Below are 25,689 nucleotides of genomic sequence, written 5' to 3' on the forward strand. Positions count from 1 at the left end.
CTTTTATTTGTTGAAAAGGAAAGACAAGGAGGGTGGGGCAGGCAAGCACTTTCAAGAAAGCTCTTTCAGAGCCACCCAAAGCCACCCACCTTCATAAAGAAAGCAGCCCTGGGGACCATGGGTCTGATAGAACATTCTTTCTGCAGGAAGCAGACACTATTGGTTATTGGGAGCTAGGTGAGAAAATGGAACCACCTTTCTGTTTCCTAGAAGTGCAAATCAATGGCTTCCCAATCTACCCCACTGTGAACCTTTCTAAGACCAGTTTCTAGGCAGAGACACTTTAGCTAGTAAACAATAGCATTAGACATCCTTCCCATTGGAAAGGAGGGGGGAAAAAAAAGAGGACCAAAACTAGGTTTTAAACCAGATTTCTCAGAGACCCAGAGAGACCAACAACTAGGCCTTGGTCTAGTGGGGGTAGATAAGAGACAAGAGGGAAACTGAGATGGTTGAGGAGGAAACAGATTACAGAATGGGTTTCAGCTCCACCTTCCATGTGGAACTTAGGGAAGATATCACCTTGCAGATTGCCCACATGCTAACATGAGATATCCATAGCAGGGTAGAAATCATGTGATGTGTTGCAGCAGAAAGAGGGCTAAATACAATGCTCCCAAAGTCCCCCATAACTTCCAAATGGCAGGGGATACATAAGATAATAGAGATTTAATAACCAGTGGGCCTGGATGGGTTCCAATGTAGAGGGGTGAGGGACCCTGAAGCAGAAGCTATGGGAGTGGCCAGCCCAAGACAAAGATCGAATGAAGGGTTGACTAAAATCCCATGGATCTGCAAAGCCAGCAGGATCCAATGCAGGGCTGAGTTAGCAAAGGTAGACATTCTGAGCTCCTACTAGCCAAGAGAACACACACAGTTACACTAGCTCAGGCCATAGCTGCACCAGATGCTGCAGCAGCAATGTCAGAAGGAGGGCAGAGACCAGGAATGGATGTATCACACCGCAGTAAGGGTTGACAGAAGTCAGCAAAGAAGAGCACACAGCCCAGCAGCCCTCTCCAATGCCAGCTGCCATCTTGGGGAGGAAGAGGAGCAGAGGACACTTGAGAATAAAAACAACTCAGAACTGTAGTATGAATTTTGAATTGACCAAATACCCAAAATAGACTGAATTAAACCAAAAGTGCTGCTTTAAATGAAAAGTGCTTTCATTTTCAATTGGAATACATTCTTCCGCCATCTGCAGAAGTTAGGACTACAGAGTAAGAGGACATCAGTTAAGGAGACTAACATTTTATACATGCAACTTATAGTGTCAATTTTGACTCTGCTGCGTGTGGGGAAGGGCACTCTTGATTCCTGAGAATATCTGCAAAGAAACTGAGCTCACTAGCCTAAGGAGTAGGCTAAGATTTTTCTCACTCACATTTGGTTTGAACTACTTCCATGCCAGAAAAATAGAAAGTGTCAGGTGACAGAAACATGTTTCCCAAAGAGCATGGGGAATGAGTAGTGCCAAAACAGATGGAGAGGCTATCATCTGTAATGATCACACCTTTACTTGCAAAGGGAAGGGGCTGGGACCTGGGACTTTGGGAGGCTCTAGAGGTCCAATGAGGGGCCTTCACCAAAAGTCCTTGAAAGGACATTTCCAGGCCCAAGGAGGGCCATGCGGATGAGATAAGGAAGGTGGAAGGAAAGGAAAGAGGATAAGCAGCACTCACCCATCTCTGCCTGTATGTGATAGCAGTTCAGCTGCAGCAATCTGCCTTTTGTGATCAACTTCTTAGGTATATTGGAGACATCCGTCTGCCACATGTTCACGCGGCTCACCAGCATCATGTAGTTCTTGATGGGACAACCTCTCATGGACTCCAGCTTCTGAGGCCCCCAGGCTTGCAGGAACTTATGAATGCCTGTCATCCAGTGATGTTCCTTGCAGAATTCCTTCACCTCCCACAGCATGCCCTAGGTACAGACAAGGTGCTTAGGGCAGAGGTGGGTGGCTATGATTGGTATTAGTGGGCATGACCCCACTGCTTAAACCTCTTTTCTCACCTCCAGCAAGGCCTGCTGCAGAGTCAGTGCCTGCTGGATTCGAGGACTGTTGTCCAGGTCTTCTTGCAGCTGCTTATAATTGGGGGGCAAGTACTGACCCCGCAGCCGGCACCCACGGACCTCCAGGGCTTCACTAACTGTGTGAGACTTCCAGGGCCACACCAATCCTATATTTGGGCCACAAAAGATGTGCACAGCATCGCTAGGCTGGCCCTGGAGCTTGGGCATGATGAATTCCTTGTTTGAGTCCTCCTCTTCATCTTCTTCTAGTGGGACACATGCCAAAATTGTCCATGAGTGCCCTTCAGGGCCTCCACACAACCTCTCTCCCTACCTGAGTGTGTACATTACACACACACACACACACACACACACACACACACTCCCTGCTCCTGAGTGAGTTTACACATACATCTATATTACAAACACCAACCCACTGAGGGAATTTACTAGTTATGGCTCAGGTTCAGAAAACAGAATTTAGTTAGTATAAGCAGAAAGGGAATTGTTATGGGATATTAAATGAGTTGCAAATAGTTGGAACGTCTGACAAACAGAAACACTCGAGGCTGAGCATCTATGGCTCTGTGCTGCCTGGCAAATTGGGATGTCACTGCCATATCAGCAGCTACAAAAGCACACTACCTCTGTTATGATCTCCTCCAGCAGAATGGATGGCATATGCGTTGGCTCTCTCCCCCTCTTACCTTAATTCTGAACTGAAATCTCTTGGAGATCTCAAGCACATACAACATCTAGCTATAAGGAGATCTGGGAAAAACTCCAGCCTCTGTGGAACAGAGGAAGAGGTGGCAAAGATGTTGAACATGCCAGTCCTCAGTATGTCTTAAGGAATATCCTTGAGCCTGGCTTTTCCTTTAACCTCTTAGAAACCGGCTAAGTGCCAATTTCAGTATTTGTGTTAAAACTTTGTGCAAAAAGGGGTTGATGGGCACCTGGCTGGCTCAGTCAGTTAAGCATCCCACTTTGGCTCAGGTCATGATCTCACGATTCATGAGTTCGAGGCCCACACTGGGCTCTCTGCTGTCGGCACAGAGTCTGCTTCCCCTGTCCCCCTCTGTCCCCCTCTCTCTCTGCCCCTCCCCCACATGCACTCTCTCTGTCTCTCACACAAAAAATAAACTGAAAAAAAAAAGTGGGGGGAAGCATTGAAATGTTCAGAAATTAGATGCATAGTACCAACACCTAAACATACATTCCCCCCCGCCCCCACCAACAAGTCTCAGTTCTCAGGTCTCTTCTCTTCTCCATCTGTAGTTTCTAGGAGAACTCATCCAGTTTCATGGTTTTAAATACCATCTATTTGTTCTCAAATTTATGTCTAGTTCAGATCTCTCACTGAATCCCAATCCCATTTAAACAACTGCCTATTCCACATCTCTACTTGGACGTCTAACATGTACCTCAAGGGGCTCCTGGATGGCTCATTCGGTTAAGCATCCGACTTTGGCTCAGATCATGATTTCACGGTTTGTGAGTTTGAGCCTATGTCAGGCTCTTTGCTGACAGCTCAGAACCTGGAGCCTGCTTCAGATTCTGTGTCTCCCTCTCTCTCTGCCCCTCCCTGGCTCACATTCTGTCTCTCTCTCTCTCTCTCTCTTTCTCTCTCTGTCTCAAAAATGAATAAATGTTAAAAATAAAAAAAAAAAAAAGATCTCTGATTTCTCCCTTACCCCAAACTACTCTACTTGCAGTCTTCCAACTTCAGTAAATGGAAACACCATCCTTCCACTTGCTCCAGTCAAAAACTTGAGTTATCTTTGACTCTTAACCTAACATACAACACACCCAACCATCACAAAATCCCACTGAGTCTACATTAAAAATATATCCAGAATCCAACCAACTCTCATCACCATTACCACCACCTGCCCCCTTACCTCAGCCCAAGTCACTATTAGATTTTCAGTTAGAAGGGCATTACTGCAATGCCCTTCTAACTCCTCTCCCTGCTTTGGGCCCTTGCTTCCAACACCTTACAGTCTCTGCCTCACATAACATCAAGAACGACCCTTTAAAAATAATACTAGGAGGGATTCTGGAAAAATGGTGGGAGTGACAGCACAATTTTGAAATCTCTCCCAAATTCCCACATAAAAGGACATAAAAGTGACAGATCAATTAGACAGTGAAACCCCAAACCCAATGATAACATTTTAGTGAAAATGGGGCTAAGAGATCCTTACAAACCCCAAAATGCAAGTGGGTGGGGACAAAGCACCTACAGCCTCAAGAGTTACATGACATTGTCATTTGTAGGGGAGGAAGCAGAGGGGAATAAAGACACAACTGACAGACCTGAGACTAGGAAAACTCCAATACAGCCCAAAGGCATTTCCTGGGGATCAGAGGGCAAATCTGAGAACAGGAGGTGAAAGTGGAGGGAGTTTTCCCACTCCAAAAGCAATGAAGTCTGTAGGAGCTGAAGCAATCTATGCCCGATGGACTCCTGAAACCAACTGGCCAGGGTCCCTTCTGGGACAGAGCTTGACAAGAAGGAGAAAGTGCTGGGGGTGGAATTAAAACTGAGCAGAGTGGAAGCAATAGAGAAAAAGAGAAAAGGTCCAGACAAAACTGGGAGAGCAAAACAGAAACCAGGAAATCTCAGAATGCTGGCCACCAGTTTTTGAACACTACAGAAAAACAATAGAAAAGGAAACAGAGAGGTTAGAAAGCCATTTTGAACCTCACCTCTTCCTAAAAGTTCAGAAAAGCCATTTTTTCAAAGGTGAGCAACAGAAAAGTATCAACATCAAACTCGTACAAAACTTTTATAAGAAAAAAGAATCCGGACAGAATAACATCTTTTTTTTTTTTTTTTTTTTTTTGAACGTTTATTTATTTTTGAGACAGAGAGAGACAGAGCATGAACGGGGGAGGGGCAGAGAGAGAGGGAGACACAGAATCAGAAGCAGGCTCCAGGCTCTGAGCCATCAGCCCAGAGCCCGACGCGGGGCTCGAACTCACGGACCGTGAGATCGTGACCTGAGCCGAAGTTGGACGCTTAACTGACTGAGCCACCCAGGTGCCCCCAGAATAACATCTTTAAAGACAATGGAAACATATCAAGAAACAGTAAAACAAGCCCATTGCAAAACAAGATAAAAGACACTAGGAAACTTATATAAGTCATGAAAGAAGAACACATATCAGAAAAATTCAGAAATCATTTGATAGAACTCAGGAAATAATTAGAAATAAAGGGAAAAATCATTTCAGAATGGAAACTTAAAAGGAATTTGAGAGCAAAGAAACTTAACAGGTAATACCTTAAGAGAAATAAAATGTAAAAAAAAGGATAACTATAAAATAAAAAGGAAATAGAGGTTGTTTTTTTTTTTAATTTCAAGATAAAGGGACAAATATTTGGGATAGATGATAAGGATCTAACATACATGTAACAGGAGTCCCTAAAGAAAAAACCAAAGCAAGGGAAGAGATCAATACTAAAAAACTTCAAGAAAACTTTCCTGTGGGGCACCTGGGTGGCTCAGTCGGTTAAGCGTCTGACTTCAGCTCAGGTCATGATCTCGCGGTTCGTGAGTTCAAGCCCCATGTCAGGCTCTGTGCTGACAGCTCGGAGCCTGGAGCCTGCTTCAGATTCTGAGTCTCCCTCTGTCTCTGACCCTCACCTGCTCACGCTCCATCTCTCTCTCTCTCTCTCAAAAATAAATAAACATTAAAAAAATTAAAAAAAAAAAAAAACTTTTCTGAAATAAAAAAGACGTAAAATTACATTTTGAAAGAGCATACCTGAGAATACTGCCTCAGAATGTTCAATAACAAGCATACTCTACTAAAATTACTGAATTTCAAGAAAAAAAAGAAAAGAAATGTTTCAGGCATCCAGGCAAAAGGGGAAATAAAATTTTGCTTCCACAAGCCCTTCCTGAGGAATCTAAAGAGAATTAGCTTCAGACAAACAAAATTACTGAGAGACTGATCAACACAGACTGCTTAAATACATTGTTGCTTGTAGAGCTAGAATTAAATGAGATTTTACTAAATATCAGTTACTAGAAGGGAAACAATATAGTATGAAATGATGCTGTGGAGAATGCTGGTAATTCTCTTGCTTGCCAGGTTTTGAGAATGGAAGACTAGAACCTTGGAAGGCATGTTGGCTGACTACCCAATAGCTATTCCCTTCTCCCTTCTTCTGTGGTGGTAGAGTCCATCTTCCACGAGAAACTAGAAATGTCAGCCATTTGACTTCCCAGCCCTTCTTGCTGCTGGAGGTAGCCACATGACCTAGATTTTTACAATGAGATGTAGAAGTGTGTCTGCTGGGGAGTTTCTGGAAAAGATTTCCTTTCCTGATAAAATGTGAGAGTTAGAAAAAAAAATAGTTTCAAACGGAGAGGGAGGCAAATGATAAGAGACTCTTAGATACAGAGAACAAACTAAGGGTTGATGGGAAGGGTGGAGGGGTGGGGAAATGGGTGATGGGCATTGAGGAGGGCACTTGCTGGGATGAGCACTGGGTGCTGTATGTAAGCGATGAATCATGGGAATCTACTCCCGAGGCCAAGGGCACACTGTATACACTGTATGTTAGCTAACTTGACAATAAATTATTTAAAATAATAATGATAATAATAAAACCTTTAAAAATATTTTTTAAAATCTGAGTCGGGCAGGAAGAGCTTTCCCTCCAGTGTTTGTTTCCCTTTCCCCTGATTTTGCTTAAGAATGGGATGCTTGGAGTTGGAGCTCGTCTTGCATTTATAAGGCAATAAGCCTAAGGATGAAAAAAAACTTTTTTTTTTTTTTAGTTTAATCTATTTGAGACAGCCAGAGACAGCACAAGTGGGAGAGGGGCAGAGAGAGAAGAAGAGAGAGAGAGAATCCCAAGCAAGCTCTACCCTTCCAGCCAGTGCAGAGCCTGACACAGGGCTCAAACTCACGAAACTGTGAGATTATGATCTGAGCCAAAATCAAGAGTTGGATGCTCAATCAACTGAGCCATTCAGGCGCCCTGAAAAAACTTTTTTGATTACAGCCTCCCCTACCACACACACCACTCTAAGAGGCTCTGCCCTTACCTATAGCTAAAACCAGAAAGGAGCAGGGGACAGACGTGAGGAGCCTGATACTTGATGACATTTTTGAGCCACTGAAACAACCTGGAAGCACCTACCTGGAGACTTCTCATTATGTGAGAATTGTTTTCACTATTAGGCTACTCTCAGGACTTCTGTTACTTCCAGCTAAAAGCATTCTCGGTGACTCAGAATTCAAACACATAAGCAAAGTCAAAAGACAAAGAGAAATAAAGCCTCAATGACATTGCCTGGGTGCTGAATCCAGCTCAGCCTGAATCCAGCTGCATCCATGTATTTTTTTAGTTATGGGAGCCAATAAATTCCCCTTTTTGCTTACGTAGCTCTGAGCTAGAAACATGTTATCCAAACCCAACTTGCACATTTAGGCCTACATAATGTAGGTGTATAGCCAATACAAGCATAGCTAAAGATTGGAGCCTCCTCTACTATACATACCCTTCTAAGAGGATCTGCTGTTACCTGTAGCTAAAACCAACTAGTTTGTAACACAACCCATTCCCCTTCCCAGAGCTAATGGATATGTGGTTCTCTCTATAGGGTAGGTTAAATCAATCATATTCCTTCTCTTGAAAATTTGAAATACGTCAGTCACACATACAGGAAAACTTAACTGACAGATCATCTAGAGTCAAGGATGGGGTTGGTACCACAGGACGCCCAAGTCATTTGGAAGCAATAGTTATAAGGGAGCAGAAAGTTCAAAGAAAGCAGAGACAGCTAGTTTTAGGAGAGAATCAGGGGAACTGGGAAGAAGCACAGAGAGAAGTAGAGATAAAAGGATAAGCAGCAATTTGAGAGATGTGGCTCTCTTCCTGACTTTCTAGTCTCCATTTCTGTGAAGAGTGGTGCTATTACATCTTTTCTGCCTTTGAATTTGGTAACTTTCTGTTTTGTGAGCTCCAAAACACGAGACAAGGTTGAAGAACTATGATTGAAGGTACCAAGACCCACAGGAGCACTCAAGCAATACGGTGCGATACAGTCAATTCATGTGTGATTCTGGGCCATGGAAAGAAAAGCTAGTGTATTTTTAATACAACTTGGTGAATGCAATATCCCAACAAAACAAAACAGAAGTCACTAACAACTTCATAGCCAAGTGAAAGAAAGAGTCAAATAAAGCTTTCTTATGATAAGAAATATGATATCAATTAAATCAAAGAAACATAAATTACCTGTCACCACTGAGGGATTTGGGCTTCAATTTAAAATAGATATGTATCAGTATAATGTGTGTGTGTGTGTGTGTGTGTGTGTGTGTGTGTGTATAAGTCAACCTGGAGCTGCATTTTTAAATATCAATCTAACTGTGAAAAACCAAATAATGTAGACCTTTACTGTAGGTTTCCTTGAATGAGTCACTCAGACATTGAGTCACTCAGACTGCTGCTCAGTCCACAGAGCAGCAAAAGCTTCTTGTCAAACATATTTATATACTTTTCATGTCTTCAGTATTTCTTACAGGATGATTGGGAAAAAAGTGTCTCTTCTCTTCCATTTCTGGTCTAGTCACTGTTACAATGCTTACCTCTATTCTTCCTCTTGCTGGTCATACTCATTATGTGTCACACTCCCAAGAGACCCTTCCTGCCACATGTAGCCCCTTGGCCAAAATATACAGTAAGGACAGTTTAATTGTTTACATTCTATCTCTACACTAACTTCAACACCACCCCAACCAAAACATACAGGAAAGAGTTTATAATAAAAATGGAGCAATCCTTTGTCCCTTCTCAGTGTAACAGATTTATCTTACCACAGATATCAAAAAGATACACTGATCTGGGTAAAGTTAACGTAAGAACCTCAAGTTCCTGAACTTGACACCTGCCAGATGAGAAGAATCATTATCTGATTGTATTTTCCTATTTTTAAACTGCTCAAAATTCCTGAAACGATTGTAAGGGTAACAATATTGATCATCTTTTTTTGGTTCTAGTACTAAGACTGTTCTGTGGAAAATGTTGGAGAATGAAGCTTAAAGACTGCAAGACATGTTGCAACTATGTTATTAGTAATAGATTGAGTCTTCTTCTAGGGGTCAGACTCTAGTCAGTGTGTAAGTTTCTACTGTAAGGGGCTGATTTTTCATGTTTGTATGTATAAGTAGAGCTACTGAAATTATTTTGTAATTTGGCTAAAACGATGTACACATTTTGCCTCACTTAAGTAACAAATTTCTCAGATAGATGTATGTTTCTTAAACACCACTAGTTCTGTTTTAACTGCTAGATATTTAGTTTTATTAAATACTACTCCAATTTTCATCAAGAATTTAAGAAAAATCCTAAATCAGAACTTTGGTTCTAGTTCCTCCATGATATTACTGTGATTTTCCATGTCGATCTTTTTTTTTTTTCCTTCAAATGTTGGTTTTGAAAAATCTCAAATATGTAAGAAAGTTTAAAAGTACTACAAACCCCTTTTACCCATCCACTTTGATTCAACAATTATTAACATTTTGCCCACATTGCTTTCATTTTCCTTTTCTCTTTCCTCAAAAACATTTGAAAGTAAGATAACAAGCATCAGGACATTTCATGCCTAAATGTACCAGTCCGTGGTGATCCTTTAAAAGTAGAAGGGATAGGGGCGCCTGGGTGACTCAGTCAATTGAGCGTCCAACTCTTGATTTCAGCTCAGGTCATGCATGATCCCAAGATTGTGGGATCAAGCCCTGAGTTGGGCTACTCGCTGACCGTGGAGCCTGGTTAAGAGTCTCTCCCTCTGCCCCTTCTGTGTGTGCTCTCTCTCTCTCACTCTCTCTCTCTCTCTCTCATTCTCTCTCTCTCTCTCTCTCTCAAAAAAAAAAAAAAAAAAAAAAGTAGACGGGATAACCCAGGACATTGCAAGTGAATATTTTCACTTTCATTATAATTTAGAATAAAATTTTAAGGTTTTTGCTTGTTTTGCCATTCAAAGAAAAATACTACAATATACCAAAACATGAATTAGTAAAAAATATGAGAGAATAATGTGAAATTTCTGGTTTTCCTCAGTCCTTAATACTAATAATGCTAAGAAGTTACTATCTTTAGCATGTATCATTATGTGCTGAGCACTACACTAGACATATCACCTCTTTTAATGCTGCAAGTTAGGTATTTTAACAAAAATATCTAATTCCCATTTTACAGGCTAGTAAACTAATGTGTTTGGTTCTAGAGCCCTACCTCTTTCCACTGACCATGTAAAACAAATATCAATAGTCTCTACCATTTAACCTAGATTCGCTTGAGAACAAATATGCCCCAATTGGTGTGATTTGTAAAAGACATGTGCTGCTTTCAATGAACCTTCCACTTCCTTGTCATCTATTTCCTAAAATTGACTTCATGTCTTTATTTTTAAAAAATTTTTTAATGTTTATTTATTTTTGAGAGAGAGAGAGAGAGAGAGAGTCAGAGTGTGAGCAGGGGAGGAGTGGAGAGAGAGGGAGACACAGAATCGAAGCATGTTCCAGGCTCCAAGCTGTCAGCACAGAGCCCGACACGGGGCTCAAACTCACACACTGTGAGATCATGACCTGAGCTGAAGTCGGAGGCTTAACTGAGCCACCCAGGCGCCCAACTTCATGTCTTTAAATCATCCTGCTGAAAACATACTAGTTGAGTCAAGGCGGTGGTGGGGGTTAAATACTTACATGTCAGATGTGCCTGAATGCATGTAATGGTTTTATTTGTAACTGGGTTAGTATTGCAAATAAAGGAAATGTGAACATGTATTTCCTCCCTGATTGTTAACAAGTTTGAGGACTGAAAGCCAGTAATAACTGGTCACCATAATAGCTCAATACTAATAGATTATCTTACATGAAATGAAAAAGAGTTGTCTGAAATAAAGCAAATATCAAATAAGCAGAGTTCTTCAAGTAAGTACAAATTTACTTGGCAATCAAATTTAATAGTAAACAAAATGCCATTCTGACATTAGAGAGTAATTTCACGGATTTTGAATGAACGAGAGGAAGGACAATGTACTTACATTCTTTTACACACCTCTCATTCCACTCAACTGGATGCACACACATGCACACAAGCACAGGCATGAGTGAGCAAAGACACACCCACACTAACCCCCGCCCCCCACACCTGTGTGCAGTACCCAGGTCATAGCTGCTCCCTCCACACCTAAGGCCTGACTCTGTGGCCATGCCATTGGCACTGTGCATGTGACTCTCCCTGCTCCTTCCACCCTTCCTACTCCCCTGCCTGTGTCTCCTTACTTAAATACCTTCAGAAATCAAGGAGTCCCAGGGGGTCTTCAGGTCTGTAGATTGCATTACCTTCACACCAAGGCAGGTAGAGGGGGGCAGAAACAGAAAACAAGGAACTAAGTTCAGACCAGGCTGAGAACTTCTGATTACACAGGGGATTAGAATTGGGAATTCCTGCAGCCAGCCCCCCTGCCCAGTCCAGAATACCTTCAGGGCAGAGGCCTTGACAGACTGCAGGCCCCCAGTTAGAATCTGGATCATGTTTTCAATACATGGCTCATGAGATAGCTGGCCACAATCGTCAAAGACCAGCTCTGCTGAGAGAAAGGGATTCTGCCTTGGGGCCTGTCAAGAAAGGTCAGGACAGCTCGTGGGGCTACAGGTCAGTATCTGCTGTCTGCCATGTGGCCTTGACTGCCTGTCCCGCCTCCACACATGCCATCCACTCCCTTACCTGCAGGATGTTGGCCACGAAGGAGGTTATCTCCTCCTCTATGATAGACACAAGGTTCTGGCCAATCATGTGGTCCACCAGGCGGGCCAACTGTCCCAGCCGCAGCAACCACGCCTCTGTCTGCCTCAGCTTCTGCTCCAGCTGCTGGCCCTGTTCCTTCTGAAGATACACCGAGAGTTGGTCAGTCCTGATCCTCTTGCAGTTTTTCAGCCGCTCCTGCAGGCCCTGTTGCATGTGATACGTATCCTCGTGAACCTGTCAGAATAGAGAGTGGAAAACTCACTGGACAAAGGGAAAAGAAAACAAACTGGCTACCCGCTGGCCTGTGCAAAACTCTTGGGTCTCAGAGTCTGAAACCTAGCACCTCGATATACCCACGGAAGGCTGCTTTTTGGTAGAGATTAGCCCCCGAAATCCTTTAGTGACCAGAGAAGATGCAAAATGGAGAACATACATTGAGAGGCCACAGTGCTAATTTGATAGGCCAGGCCTGTCTGCTAAAGGCCTCAAGGATCGAACTCAGAGAGAAAATGTGTGTGTGTGTAAACAGAGAAGCTTACTAACACACAGGCTACACAAAAGAAGAGAAAGATTGGATAAGTAGGGCAATAATTCCAGGACACGGATTCCAATCAGCAGGGCTGGGAGGTGTGGCCTGCTGGCTAGCATAATACTCCTTACGTGACAGCAGATGCTGCCTCGGGGCACCGACAGAGGCTTTCCACTGGGGGATGAAGAATGTGGGATAAAAGTCTAAGAGCCTCTTGGTGGCTCTTTCTCACATCTGGGAGGTTGCTGACAGTTGCCACCTCTCAGGATTTGTCCTGTTGAGGAACAGAGGGGAGACACCAGGAAGACATGCTTGGCCAGATGGACCTTCTGTCCCTGAAGCTCTCCTGTCTGTTTTGATGCTCAGTAGACTCTGTGATTAGATTGTATTCTGCTCAACCTGAGCTCAAACCCCAGTCTTCTGAGACCCAGACATAAGGCACTTGAGGCCTGAGCCACACATCATACACAAATGTGCCCTTGGGCTTGACAAGAGGTTCTCTTTCACGCTCTAGAAATACCCTCCATACTTTGAGTGCTTCCCACTTCACAGCCCATAGTGCGACGCATCACCACTAGCTAGTTACTCGTGTCACTCGTGCACTGCACTGGCAATTCTACAAGGACGAGGCCTCTGTCACATCTTATTGCATTTATTGCTTCACATAATGCCTGGCACAGGTGGTTCCACAGGACATATAAAAAGAATGTATCTCTCAAGCTGAAAGGGCTTACTGAGTGACAATTAGGATAAAACCATACACAAAGCAACAATAATTACTACACAAGTATGTAATCAGTATACATTTTTAAAGCCTCACCACTAAGGGGCAATATCTTCAATACCTTCAAAGTTCTGAGGAATTTTTTTAACCTGTAATTCTGTATCTAGCCACAGTATCACACTGAAATTTGGGGATGAATAAAGACATTTTTAGATATACAAAGACTCTAAACATTTACCATCCACAGATTCTCTCTGAAAAAAATGAAACAAAACAAACAACAGTATATTTTTGACAGAGGAAAATGAATATAAGAGCTACAAGAAGCTTTGATGAGCAAAGACATTTGTAAAACATATTGCCAGGTCTAAATGAGCAGGCTACAAAACAAGAATGTTCATAACAATCCAGAATTAAATTCCAGAAGATCTGAACATAAGTGGAATAGGGAGGGTGGAAGGTGGGGAGAGGAAGAGAGGAGAGAAAGGAAATTAGAATACAGTAAAGGTTCTTATTCTGCTAGGGAGAAAGACATGGATACAAATGCACACTTGGCATTCATTCACTCAAAACACTCGCTGAGCACCTACTATATGACATAACCTATAAGAAGCACTACAGATATATCAGTGAATGAAACAAATAAAAATCCCTACCCTCTTGGAGGTGGGGGGAGAAATACAATAATATATAATATAATAATATATAATAATAAATAAGTAATTTATATTCTATATAAAAAGGTTATAGGTGCTATGAGCAAAGGAAACACAGAGTAGAAAAAGGGGTCAGGGATGCTGGTGATAGTGGGGGTTTGCAAGTTTAAATAGGGTGACCCAGAGAAGGCCTTCTTGACAAAGTGCTTTTAGAAAAAGACATGAAAGAGACATTGTTATAAAAGTGTAAATGGAACAGCTACATCTTTTGAGCAGGTGTATACATTTCTTACATATGGATTCAGCTGCAAGTGACAGAAAACTGGAAAAAAGTGCAGTTTAAGCAAGTAAAAGGTTTATTTAACGCAATAAGAAATCCCTTAATGGTATATTGGCCCAACAGTATCGATAAAAACAACACTCGTTTTGGGGCACCTGGTGGCTCAGTCGGTTAAGCGTCCGACTTTGGCTCAGGTCATGATCTCACTGTTGGTGGGGCTCAAGCCCTGCATCGGGTTCTGTGATGACAGCTCAGAACCTGGAGCCTGCTTTAGATTCTGTTTTTCCCTCACTCTGCCCCTCCCTCACTTACACTCTGTCTCTCTCTGTCTCTCAAAAATAAAACATAAAAAAAAAAAAGCTCCTTTTATGTTCCTTCTCCTCCATCTTTAATATGACTTTTGCCTTTATCATTGTGTAAAAGCTTCTCTATCACCAAAAATTTCATCCAAGGGTCAGACAATAAGTCAGGAGTAAATGCTCACTATGACATCCCGGTTAGATATGCCTCTAAAAGTTTTCTTGGTGACTTACACTTAATGTTTCATTGCCCTGAACAGAGTTAAGTGGCTTCCTCCAGCACAAGTTTATGAAAAGAAACAGTCAAGATTCTAAAACTAAGAAGGATGAATAGGCATTGAGTGGTTCCTGGGCAACTATGAGAAAAATAAAATGTATAACATCCAAATCATTAGAGGACAATAATGGCAACAAAAATGTAAACAACCCACCAAGAGACAAGAAACACAAGGAAGAATCAACCAGAAATTGCAGGAAATAGAAAACATCAAAATAAGATGGAAAAAATAAGTCCAAACCTATCAGTCATCATAATAAATGAGATAAATCTATTGCGAGACATAGACTCTCAGACTAAATGTCTTCCAGCTATTTGTAAGAGATACACATAAAACAAAATAACAAAGGAAGGTTGAAAACAAACTAATAGAAAAAGATACATGGAGCAAATGCCTGATGTAGTTTACCTCAAACAAAAGAGAACTCTAGCAGAAAAGTAGTAACAGAATGCAGACTTTTCATAGCAATAAAGTCACCAAGAAATACTATTATGAATCTTTATGCATACAACATGATTTTGAAATACATGTTGCAAAATGAAAGAACATCAAGGAGAAATGAACAAATCTATAGTCATAGGAGGGGATGTTTTTAACATGCATCTCTCAGAAACTGAAAGATAAGGTGGATTAAAAAAATTATTGTGGTCGTAGAATATTTGCACAGAACAATGAGTGAGCTTGGTCTAATATATACATTTTCTTAGACTGAGTTCCCTAGAAGAAGAGCCTGAGAGAGGAATTTGGGGAAATATGATTTATTAAAGAAATGATCTTCAGGAAACAAACCTCCAAGGGAAAGCGGGAAGCAAAACAGGAAAGGGGAAAGTGCCAAGCAAGAGCTCAGCAAAGGCTGTTCTTGTTCTGATGTGGAGGGGGAGGTGGCTTTGGAATGAAGACCCTATTGTACGGCTGTCCCACCATGAGACAAGGAGCCAAAAAGAAGGCAGAGGAACTGTGACATATGAAAGAGACTATGGAGAAGTGACCATTAAATGCAGTGCACAATTTTGGACTGCATCCTGAAACAAAAACAAAACAAAACAAAACAAAACCAAAAAAAAACAAAAAAAAACAAAAAAAAGAAAACAGTTATAAAGGACATTTTTGGAATAATTCGCAAATTTCTAGGAAGGACTATGGGTTAGATAACAAAATAGTATCCAAATGAAATCTCCTGATGTTTGATCATTGCACTGGAGTTGTGGAAGAAAATGTCCTTGTTCTTAAAGAGAAACACACTGGCATATTTAGGGGTAAGGGAACTTACCATGTGCAACTTAAAACTCTCAAATGGTTCAGGAAAATAATGTATACTTACATAGAGAAAGGAAAAGAGCAGAAATGATAAATAAGACAAACGAATAATCTGGGTAAAAGGTAAGTGAGAGTTTATTATACTATCCTTGCAACTTTCCTAATAAATTTGAACTTATATCAAAATAAAAAGTTATACAAGAAAGAAGTAAGAAGAAAAAAAGAAAATGGGTTTGTCCCAGTAATGCAAAGCTGGTGTAACACCAATTATTCACCATATTAGACTAAAGGAGAATAATTCCCATAAACGTTTAAACAGAATCAGAAAAAAAAATCACTGGACAAAATTCAACACCCATTCGTGGTAAAACCTCTTAGCAAACTAAGAATTGATGGGAACATCCTTAAAAATTGATAAAGGTTATCTACCAAACACTCACATTTTATATCATTATTTATTTAGTGTTTCAAATCTATTTTAGTTATTTAATAATGCTACAATTTATTGGGCAGCAGCATGCTTTTATTAGCACAGAGTACAGGCTTGGCTCTATAACAATTCAGTTGCCATTTGGGATGATTCCTCCTTCTCCCTCTCCGCTGCGCCACCCCTCACCTTTGGGGTGACTGCCAACAGGGACAAGTTCCATTCCATTCCACACAGCAGCACAGAAAGTGGCTCTACATGTTGCATTTGCTTGTCTTTTCACTTTTCCTATGGTGCTTTTTAAAAAGTTAATTTTAATTTTTTTAATGCTTATTTATTTTTGAGAGGGAGATAGAGCATGAGTTGGGGAGGGGCAGAGAGAGAGGGAAACACAAAATCTGAAGCAGGCTGCAGGCTCTGAGCCGTCAGCACAGGGCCCCACGTGGGGCTCGGACTCACGAACCATGAGATCATGACCGGAGCCAAAGTTGGACGCTCAAGCAACTGGGCACCCCAAAAAGTTAATTTTAGTACAGACAAATGTCTTGATATTTTATGGTTTACACTTTTTAATATCTTAAGAAACCCTGAGATAATAAACATGTGATATGGTCTTCTGAAAGCTTTTTGGATTTTCTTTTCACACTTAAGTCTTTTATATACCATGAATTAATTTTTGTGTATGGTGTAGCAACTATTAGAAAACAATAATGTTTTAAAATACCATTTACAATAGCAACAAAAAGATACCAAATATCTAGTAATAAGTCTAACAAAATATATTCAAGACCTCTATAGGAAACCTATAAAACCTCAGTAGGAGAAAGTAAAGAAATCAAAATACATGAAGAGATCCATGTATATGAATTAGAAAATGAAATATTAAGATATCAATTCTCCCTCGAATTGATATACAAATTTAAAACAAGCCAATAAAAAAAATCCCAGGAAATTATTTTGTGGAAATTAGCAAGCTGATTCTAAACTTGATATGGAAATTTAAAGACCCTAGCACAGCCAGGGAAATCTTGTATAATAAAAACTTATAGAACCTATAATACCAGATATCAAGACATACCGCAAAGCTGCAATAATTAAGATAGTGTGACACTGACCAAAAGACAGACTAATCAGACACAAGACAGTCTAGAAACAGACCCACACATATACAGTCATCTGATTTAAGACAATGACACCACTGTAATTAGGTGGGGAAAGGATATTTTTTTCAATAAATGGGGAAAATAAAACTTGGCTCTTATGTCACACCATACATAAAAATTAATTTGAAATGTACTATAGACCTAAATGTGAAAGAAAATATAATAAAAGTTCTGGAAGAAAACAAGGAAATATCTACATGACTTTGGGGCAGGCAAAGATTTCTTAAACCAGGACTCAAAAGGCACTAATCAAAAAAGATTGACAAAATGAACTTCAAGAAAATTAAGAACTTCTGTTAATCAAAAGACACCATTAAGGGACACCTGGCAGGCTCAATTGGTAGAGCATACATCTCTTGATTTCAGGGTCTCAGGGCCATGAGTTCAAGCCCCATGTTGGGTATAGAGCTTACTTAAAAAAAAAAAAAAAAAAAAAGACACTATTAAAATAGTAAAAGGGTAAGCCACAGACTGGGAGAAAATATCTATTTTATATATATATATATATATATATATATATATATATATATATATATATATATATATATATTTGATACAGGATGCATATCTAGACTATCTAAAGAACTCTTACATATTAATAGGAAAAAAACAGACAACAGTTAAAAATAAACAAGAGACTTAGACCATCACAGAAGAAGGTACCAAAACAGCCAATAAGCATATGAAAAGACGCTCAACAACCTTGGTGATCATAGAAACACAAATTAAAACTACAGTGAGGGGCACCTGGGTGGCTCATTCGGTTAAGTGTCTGACTCCTGATTTCAGCTCAGGTCATGATCTCATGGTTGTGAGATCAAGTCCCGCATCTGGCTCTGCACTGAGTGTGGAGCCTGTTTGATATTTTCTCTCTCTCCTTCTCCTTCTGCCCCTCCCCTGCTTGCATGTGCTCTCTCTCTAAAACAAACAAACAAACAAAACTACAATGAGATACCACTATATACCAGTTTGGCTAAAATTAAAAACCCTGACAATACTAAAGGTTGATGAGAACATAGGACAACTGGAAGTCTCCTACACTGTTGGGGGAATACAAACTGGTACAACCACTCCAGAAAACTGTTTGGTACTGTAAAACAGACATGTACCTTATTCCAGCAGTTTCACTCCTAGAACACATACTCCAAACAAATGAGTGCTTATGTCCACCAAGGGACATGCACAAGAATGTTCTCATCAGGGGCGCCTGGGTGGCTCAGTCGGTTAAGCGTCCGACTTCAGCTCAGGTCATGATCTCGCGGTCCGTGGGTTCGAGCCCCACGTCGGGCTCTGTGCTGACAGCTCAGAGCCTGGAGCCTGTTTCAGATTCTGTGTCTCCCTCTTTCTCTGACCCTCCCCTGTTCATACTCTCTCTCTGTCTCAAAAATAAATAAATGTTAAAAAAAAATTAAAAAAAAAAATGTTCTCATCAGCATTATTCATAACAGCAAAAGCTGAAACAAACTCAAATGTCTATCGATAGGAGAATAAATTGTGGTATATTCATACAGGAAATACTACATAGCATACAAAAGAGTGAACCACTGCTTCCTAGAAGATTATGGATAAACCTTGCTAACATAATGTTGAGTGAAAAAAAAAAATGGTGATTCCATTTATATGAAATTCAAAATCAGACTAAATTAATCTATGGTGACAGAGATCAGAGTAGTAGTTACCTTTGTGGGGGTATTGACAGGAGAGGTACCAGGGAGCTTGCTGAGGTGCTGGAAATGTTCTACATCTTGATCTGGGTGGTGGTTACATGGATGTATATACATGTAAATATTTCAACAAACTGCACACTTACAATTTGTTTACTGCATGCAAAATTTACCTTAATTGACAAAATAAACCTCTATTTTTATTTATTTTTTATTTTGAGAGAGAGAGAGAGAGAGAGAGAGAGAGAGAGAGAGAGAGAGCAGGGGAAGGGCAGAGAGAGAATCTTAAGCAGGCTCCATGCCCAGCATGCCCACAACCATGGGCTCATGACCTGAGCTGAAATCAAGAGTTGGATGCTTAACCAACTGAGCTACCCAGGTACCCCCAAAGTAAACTACTATTAAAAAATTTTAATATTTTTGTAACATTCAAACAAGAGTGGGATTTAGGAACTGGGAGGTACAGAAAGGCCATGGAATAGCTTGCCCCCACCTTTGGCCCCATTCAGCTTAGTGCAGTGTGAGGTCCAGCTGTTATTGTCTGGAGGCTGAAGGCCATTTCCCTGTATGAATCTACCTAGGGCTTCTCGTACATTATTTCTCATGTACTAGATCTCTCTCAGATCTAGTTTACCTAGAGACAGCGATCAGCCAGAGAACTGGGTAAATATCCAGCCCCACCCGACAGACAGCAAACTATTGTGACAGGAACATGTAGCAGGGCCTCCAGGAGCCCTAGGCTGAGGGCAGGTACCACAGATGCAAAGTAGGCATAATTAGGAAGGACTCCATCACCGGATGCTTCTACCAGCCACAGTGGCCTACCGAAGATTCAAAATAGGTTCAAAGATAAGCCTAGTACCATGAAAGATCCAGACTCCAACTTTCAAATTCCCTAATGCCCCTGGCACAAACAGCTAAAGAAAACCATTGCTATGTTCCTTCTCCTCCCTGCTCAAGGCCAGGACCAACCCTTAGGGAAAAGGTTGGGTCCAAGCCTCTGCCCGTCTGTCATTGATCCATCCACCCCACAACAGAGACTGCTGGTGCTGGGCAGGACAATGGCTCTGGGCCAACTTCAGAGTCCAGACCACACAGGGGATCCCAGGAGAAGCGTGAGCCAAAAGGAGACTGGGCCTCTGGCAAGCTCAGCTTGGGGAAAAGGTTCACAATAAATTGCACTGCAGCCTCTTACCAGGTGCAGGATGGATGTGCAGAGGTGCAGGCAGCGATGGAGCAGCTGCAGAGCCTTGTGGTTCTCCTTGGCTAGAGCCCGTTGCAGGTCCAGCAGCCCATAGCATTGATCGGGGTCTTGGGGGAGCCAGGATACAGAACGCAGCTCCTGCAGAAGCCTGCAATCAATGGCTAAGCTTGTCAGAGCCGGCATCTCAGCCTTCTTTCCTTGAACACTTCTGACCTCTTCCTAGCCCAGCACACCGCAGAATAAGCAAATATTTAGAAAGATTCTAACATTCCTGGTGACCTACAGAGACAGATTCCTCTTGAGAATTCTTTGGAAGAATTCAAGCTGAGGAAGTTGCTGGTCAGGGAATGCTTTGGGAAAGGCCTGGAGTTATGTGCAAATGTTTCTACTGACTGACCTTTCTGCCAGGAGAGTGTCTCCTTGAAAGGCCTAAGGGCCCCAAAAATCTAGATGGGCAGATCAGTTTTAGGATCAAAGGTGAGGAACCTCTAACTTCTCTAAGGGCTGACCATCCCTGAGAAAACCTGCTTCTGTTATCTACTCTCTCCATGAGAATTCTACATCTCTAAAAATCCTTGAAAAAGACGAAAGATCCCCAATAAGCAAAAGGTGATCATAATGGGTATCATTTATTCAGCACCTATTAAAAGGCATTTAACATGGTACTTTATATTTACAATCTCACTTCTCACTATAGCTGCGTGGTAGAAACGTTTATCCCTAGTTTTTATATCAGGAAACGAGGCTCAAAGAGTAAAGTCCTTGCTAGGGTTCAGGATTTAAATTCAGATCTGTCCAGTCTCCACGCCCTTATGCTTTTAATTACACTATGATGATTAGGCTAGACTGGAGGATTCCCAGAGCAAAGGTTTCAAACTAGTAACCCGTGGGTCAAATTCAGACTGAAAATGTTTTCATATGTTCCAGTAAGAGTTGGCCAGCACACTGTTTTAATAAAAATTTGAGTTAAGTAGGTAAAATTAAGACATTTTACAACAAAATGTGGATTTCCAGGAAATCCTGAAAAACAAGGCAGCTGGCATGCTGTACCCATATTCCCAGAGGCAACAGACAACTGGAACTCAGTAGTGACTGTCCTATTTAGATGCAGTCTCCAGACTGTATTCCCCTGCTCCCTAATGTCTTGCACCTAATCCACTACGTTTCTTCCATAGCTCCGGCTCAGGCCCTGTGGGCATCTGAGTTTGCAACTTCTATCACAGAAGAGAATTAGAGTGGCTGAGAAGTGCAAGATAAGTAAGAAAGTACTGAAAACAGGAATAACTAAGCTTTTCTTCAAAAAAAAGAACCCAAAAGGTACCATGGGAAGAGCAGAGAATTTGAATTCAGGCACCTGAGTTACATCCCTAGATCCAATACTCAATAATTGTGTGGTCTGGGGCAAGGTGATGTAGGAATACCTAATTACATGAAAATATGCTCAAGATACATTATTCATAAAAAAAACTGGTTACTTAACAGTATGTCAAGTATGACCACATACGTATATGTGATAGAAAATAAGACCAGAAGGGAAATGTGCAAAATGTTTGTCGTGGTTATTTACGGTTGGTAAGATTAAAGATTTTTTTCTCTTTGTGCTTTTTCATGTCTTCCAAACCTTCTACAAGGAACATGTTATTGTTTTTTTGTAACAATAATTCAAAAGGTCCATTGACATTGTATTTTGAAGACCTTACCTGCTAATATGCAGAAGCCCAGCTCCAAAGTGGGGCACAGCAAAGAGCAGATGCTTCCCTAGGAAAGTCCGGTGCCGGTGCAGCCCGTGCAACTTCACACTCCTCTTCCAACTACAGACCAGAGGGCAGCGACAGCATGCTACTGCTCCCCACAACACTTCTCCCCACATCCCATACTGTCACCACCTACCAAGCCAAGGCCTTGTATAAGAGGAAATATTTGAAGAACGGGATGGACTGGAGCTGCTGCCAGAGGACAGAATGGCGGTGCCAGGTGCCCAGCGTGATCGTCTCACTGCCCTCCACAGGATGGACATGCAGGATCCCAAAGGGAGAGAAGATGTAGTACTCAGGGTTCACCTTCTTGGGTGGCACCACCACCAGGCTGTAGGGCCTTTAGAAGAGAGCTCTGGTCAGCAGGAGCCCTGGGAACTCTTGCAGACGTCAGGAAGGGACAAAAGAAGGATGGAGAGGCGAAACATGGCAGCAGGAATGAAGGCAGAAGAAAGTGGGAAGAAGGGAAAGAGAAAAGAATGATCTTCAAACTCAAAAAAGGAAACAAATATTATTAATGTTTTAAAAGTTTATTTATTTATTTTGAGAGAGAGAGAGCAAGTGGGGGAGGGACAGAGAGAGAGAGAGAGAGAGAGAGAGAGAGAATCCTAAGCAGGCTCCCTGCTGTCAGTGCAGAGCCCCACACAGGGTTCCATCCTACGAACTAAACCGTGAGATCATGACCTGAGCCAAAATCAAGAGCCGGACCCTTAACCAATGGAGTCATCCAAGTGCCCCAAGGAAATAAATATTAAGAATAAATGGAAGCCAAAGATGGAAGGGAAGAAAGAAAAAGGCACCCAGCCAGGTCTAAGAAGATCATATCTCCAGATCCAGATACCTTACATTCCATCAAACCTAAGATGCCATCAGTTGTAAGCTGCAGCATTAAAAAAAAAATGAAACATTAAAATGCTGCCAATGTGATACTCCACCAATTTGTAAGATGCATCATAATTTCAGAGATGTTAAAATGTAAAAAAAAAAAAAAAAAGTACATCTTAGAAATGATAAAATATGTATATCTCTAGGTACTGAAATAACATGCAGAGAAAAATCAGTGGGTGCTGTTGGGAGTAACTGAGAATGGGGAAAAGCAGGGGGTGAATAGAAGACTCGACACAGGCAAATAAAGAGGAAAACTGCAGCCAAAAGAACCAATCAAGTACCTCCGGAGCCACCTTAAAATCCTACTAAGTTCTCTTACTTCAGCACAATGCACCTGCATCCCAAAGTAAATGCCATTTATATAGTTGTATCTAGTTGCAGGAGACTGGTTAGCATAATGCTGTTTGGGTACATTCAATAAAGTATTTATCAACTTTTATTTTACAGTTTTATTTTCATAACTTGGAGCCAATAATATACTTAAGCATTAAGTATATTTGAAAGCCCTTTATAAGCTTTGATGTCCCAGTTCCTATGCCTATAATGCCTAAGAGATAAAATGGCCGTCTTCTATCTCTTCCCTCTCAACTTTCTAGAATACATGATTAAGCAAATGACTGAAGAACATTTAGATAGATCCAGAATGAACTCACTAAGTCAAGTCATGTAAAACTTTGTTTCCTTTCTGACAAAGTGACTAGATTTTCCCAAGTACTCTTTTCCCCCAAACCATTTCTTCTGAAACAAAAGGAGCCATAACTTTTTCCAAGATAGTTAAGGAAAGAATATAGGATTTAAAACTGAATCTACCTGACTCAAGTCACCTCCCTTAACCACTGGGCTGCTTAGTTTCCCACAGTTTCCTGTACTAATTGAACCCTGGCTCCCCCAAGGGGTCATTCCTTCCCTTATGACCTTCTTAATGAACACTACTCTTTCTTTTCTCTTTTTCAAAAGCTGCTTTCTTCTTCTTTTTCTCCTCCTTCTTCTCCCTCTTCTCCTTCTTCTTCTAGGATTTTAAGTAATCTCTACAGCCAACATTGTACAACCAAACTTACAACCCCAAGGTCAAGAGTTCCATGCTCTACAGAATGAGCCAGCCAGGCACCCCTAAATGCTACTCTTCCTGCACACGGTCAGGATAGAGGGTACTCTTCTCACTCCCCACAGCGAGTGCTCCTTTGGGGGATAGTTATTCATTCGACTGTGCTAGGCACTAAGGATATAGCAGTAAACAGGAAAAATTCAGTCCCTGACTTCATATGGAATTTAATTAAACCATTTATCGAGTTTCCCTTCTGTCCAAGTGCTGTGATTGGAGATGAGGACATAAAAATAACTGCTACATAGTCCTTGCCCTCAAAGGGCTCAGATCAATTGGAGTATTAAGTGATGCTAGAGAGTATTCAACTGCTTCCCAAACACCTCAAGCTCTCTGCCTTACTGAAACACGGCAAGTTCTATATGGAACTCATCATCTACTTGCCTCCATGCCTGTTCCTACTCTGGATAATTCATTCATTCATTCAACAAATGTTATTGAGTCTCTACTCTATGCCAAATTGTTCTAAACCCTCAGGGTATGCTGTTAAACATAACAAACAAAAATCCCTGCCCTGACAGAGCTCTCATTCTATTGAAGAAGAAAGATGATAAACATAATAAATGAGAGGGGAAGAAAAGCACAGGAAAAGGAGGTTGGCAATGCCAGGGGAGGACAGGAGTTTTGGGGGGAGGGCGAGGGAGGGAGAGGTGACACTTGAATGAAGACTCTAAGGAAGTGAAGAAATAAATTCCTATCTGAGTATGAATTAACATCCAGGACATACCAATATAACACTGTATGTTAACTATGTTAGAATTAAATGAAAAACTTAATTAAAAAACCTGGGACAAATCCAAGAAAAAATTGATAAATTCAAACACATTGAAAAAAAAAAACAACAAACCCATTACATGTCCAAGAAACAAAAGGAAACAATAAAGGGCAGGGTTCTGCTTTAACTAATGGTGCACTAGAAATTTAGAACACTCTCACTTGAGAACAACTAGAAAAAGGCAAAATAAACTGGTAAAATATGAAAATCATCTGTATGGATACATCAGGGAAGTCCAAATTAAATGCCGTGGGTTCTGGGTTTGTACCCTGGTCACATTATAGGTTGAAGCAGAAAACATGGCTTTCCTGGGTGTGGGTCCCCAGCTGCAGCCTCTGATCTTTGGCTGTCTGTGCCTACCCAAAGCTCGGCTCAGGAGCTGACAGTAAAACTGACACACAATCGCCAATAGTGGGATCCACAGGCGCCTCTGGGGAAAAGCACCACCAAATGCTAAACTCACTTCACTGGATTTCCTTCTTTGGCAGAGTTCGTCCTATAATTATTCACTGCCTTTTAGTTCTCTTGCTCATGGTTTCTTGTCTCTCCGTGTGCCTAATTATCTTTGATTGTGCTGCTTCTCTGATTATGATGGAGCTGATAGTTTAAAAGTTCTAAGCTTGTAATTTTCTTGGTGTGAGCTCTCCACTGCAGTCAGTAAGCATCCCGTCCCACACCGCCACTGTTACTGGTCAGGTGTGGTGGCTGGCCACTGGGTGTCAGTAGGTAGTTCATCACAGTCAGCCACAAGTGATCATTTCATTAACTGTGATGCCACTACATGGCATGGATTTCTAGGACCCTATACACCATTTGCACGGAGCTCAGTACTGTTCAAGGCCAAGGACATTACCAAGGCAATATCAGAATCCCATATTTGAGGCTCCTTTCC

At 41.3% G+C, this 25,689-nt stretch overlaps 1 protein-coding gene across 18 annotated transcripts in view; it reads right to left on the minus strand.

Moving 5' to 3' along the window:
• Positions 1-25,689, minus strand: part of DNHD1 (dynein heavy chain domain 1) — a 79,614-nt gene that overhangs the window by 46,741 nt on the left and 7,184 nt on the right. For 15 of the 18 annotated variants that reach the window (XR_008421207.1, XR_008421208.1, XR_008421209.1 and 12 more), the window contains 7 exons: positions 22,169-22,372; positions 21,979-22,089; positions 20,270-20,426; positions 11,777-12,031; positions 11,340-11,667; positions 2,020-2,285; positions 1,686-1,929 (listed from right to left, as the gene is read on the minus strand). Coding sequence is in view for 14 of the 18 variants with exons in the window: in XM_053900028.1 (XP_053756003.1) it covers positions 1,686-1,929; positions 2,020-2,285; positions 11,340-11,667; positions 11,777-12,031; positions 20,270-20,426; positions 21,979-22,089; positions 22,169-22,372 (1,565 nt within the window). In the remaining 4 variants the exon portion in view is untranslated. The remainder of the gene's footprint in view (positions 1-1,685; positions 1,930-2,019; positions 2,286-11,339; positions 11,668-11,776; positions 12,032-20,269; positions 20,427-21,978; positions 22,090-22,168; positions 22,373-25,689) is intronic. The other 3 variants (XM_019456119.2, XM_019456116.2, XM_053900025.1) reach the window with 3 other exon arrangements.

This window comes from Panthera pardus, unplaced genomic scaffold (assembly GCF_024362965.1).
Source record: "Panthera pardus isolate Hobbes unplaced genomic scaffold, ASM2436296v1 HiC_scaffold_12, whole genome shotgun sequence".
Taxonomy (NCBI): Eukaryota; Metazoa; Chordata; class Mammalia; order Carnivora; family Felidae; genus Panthera; species Panthera pardus.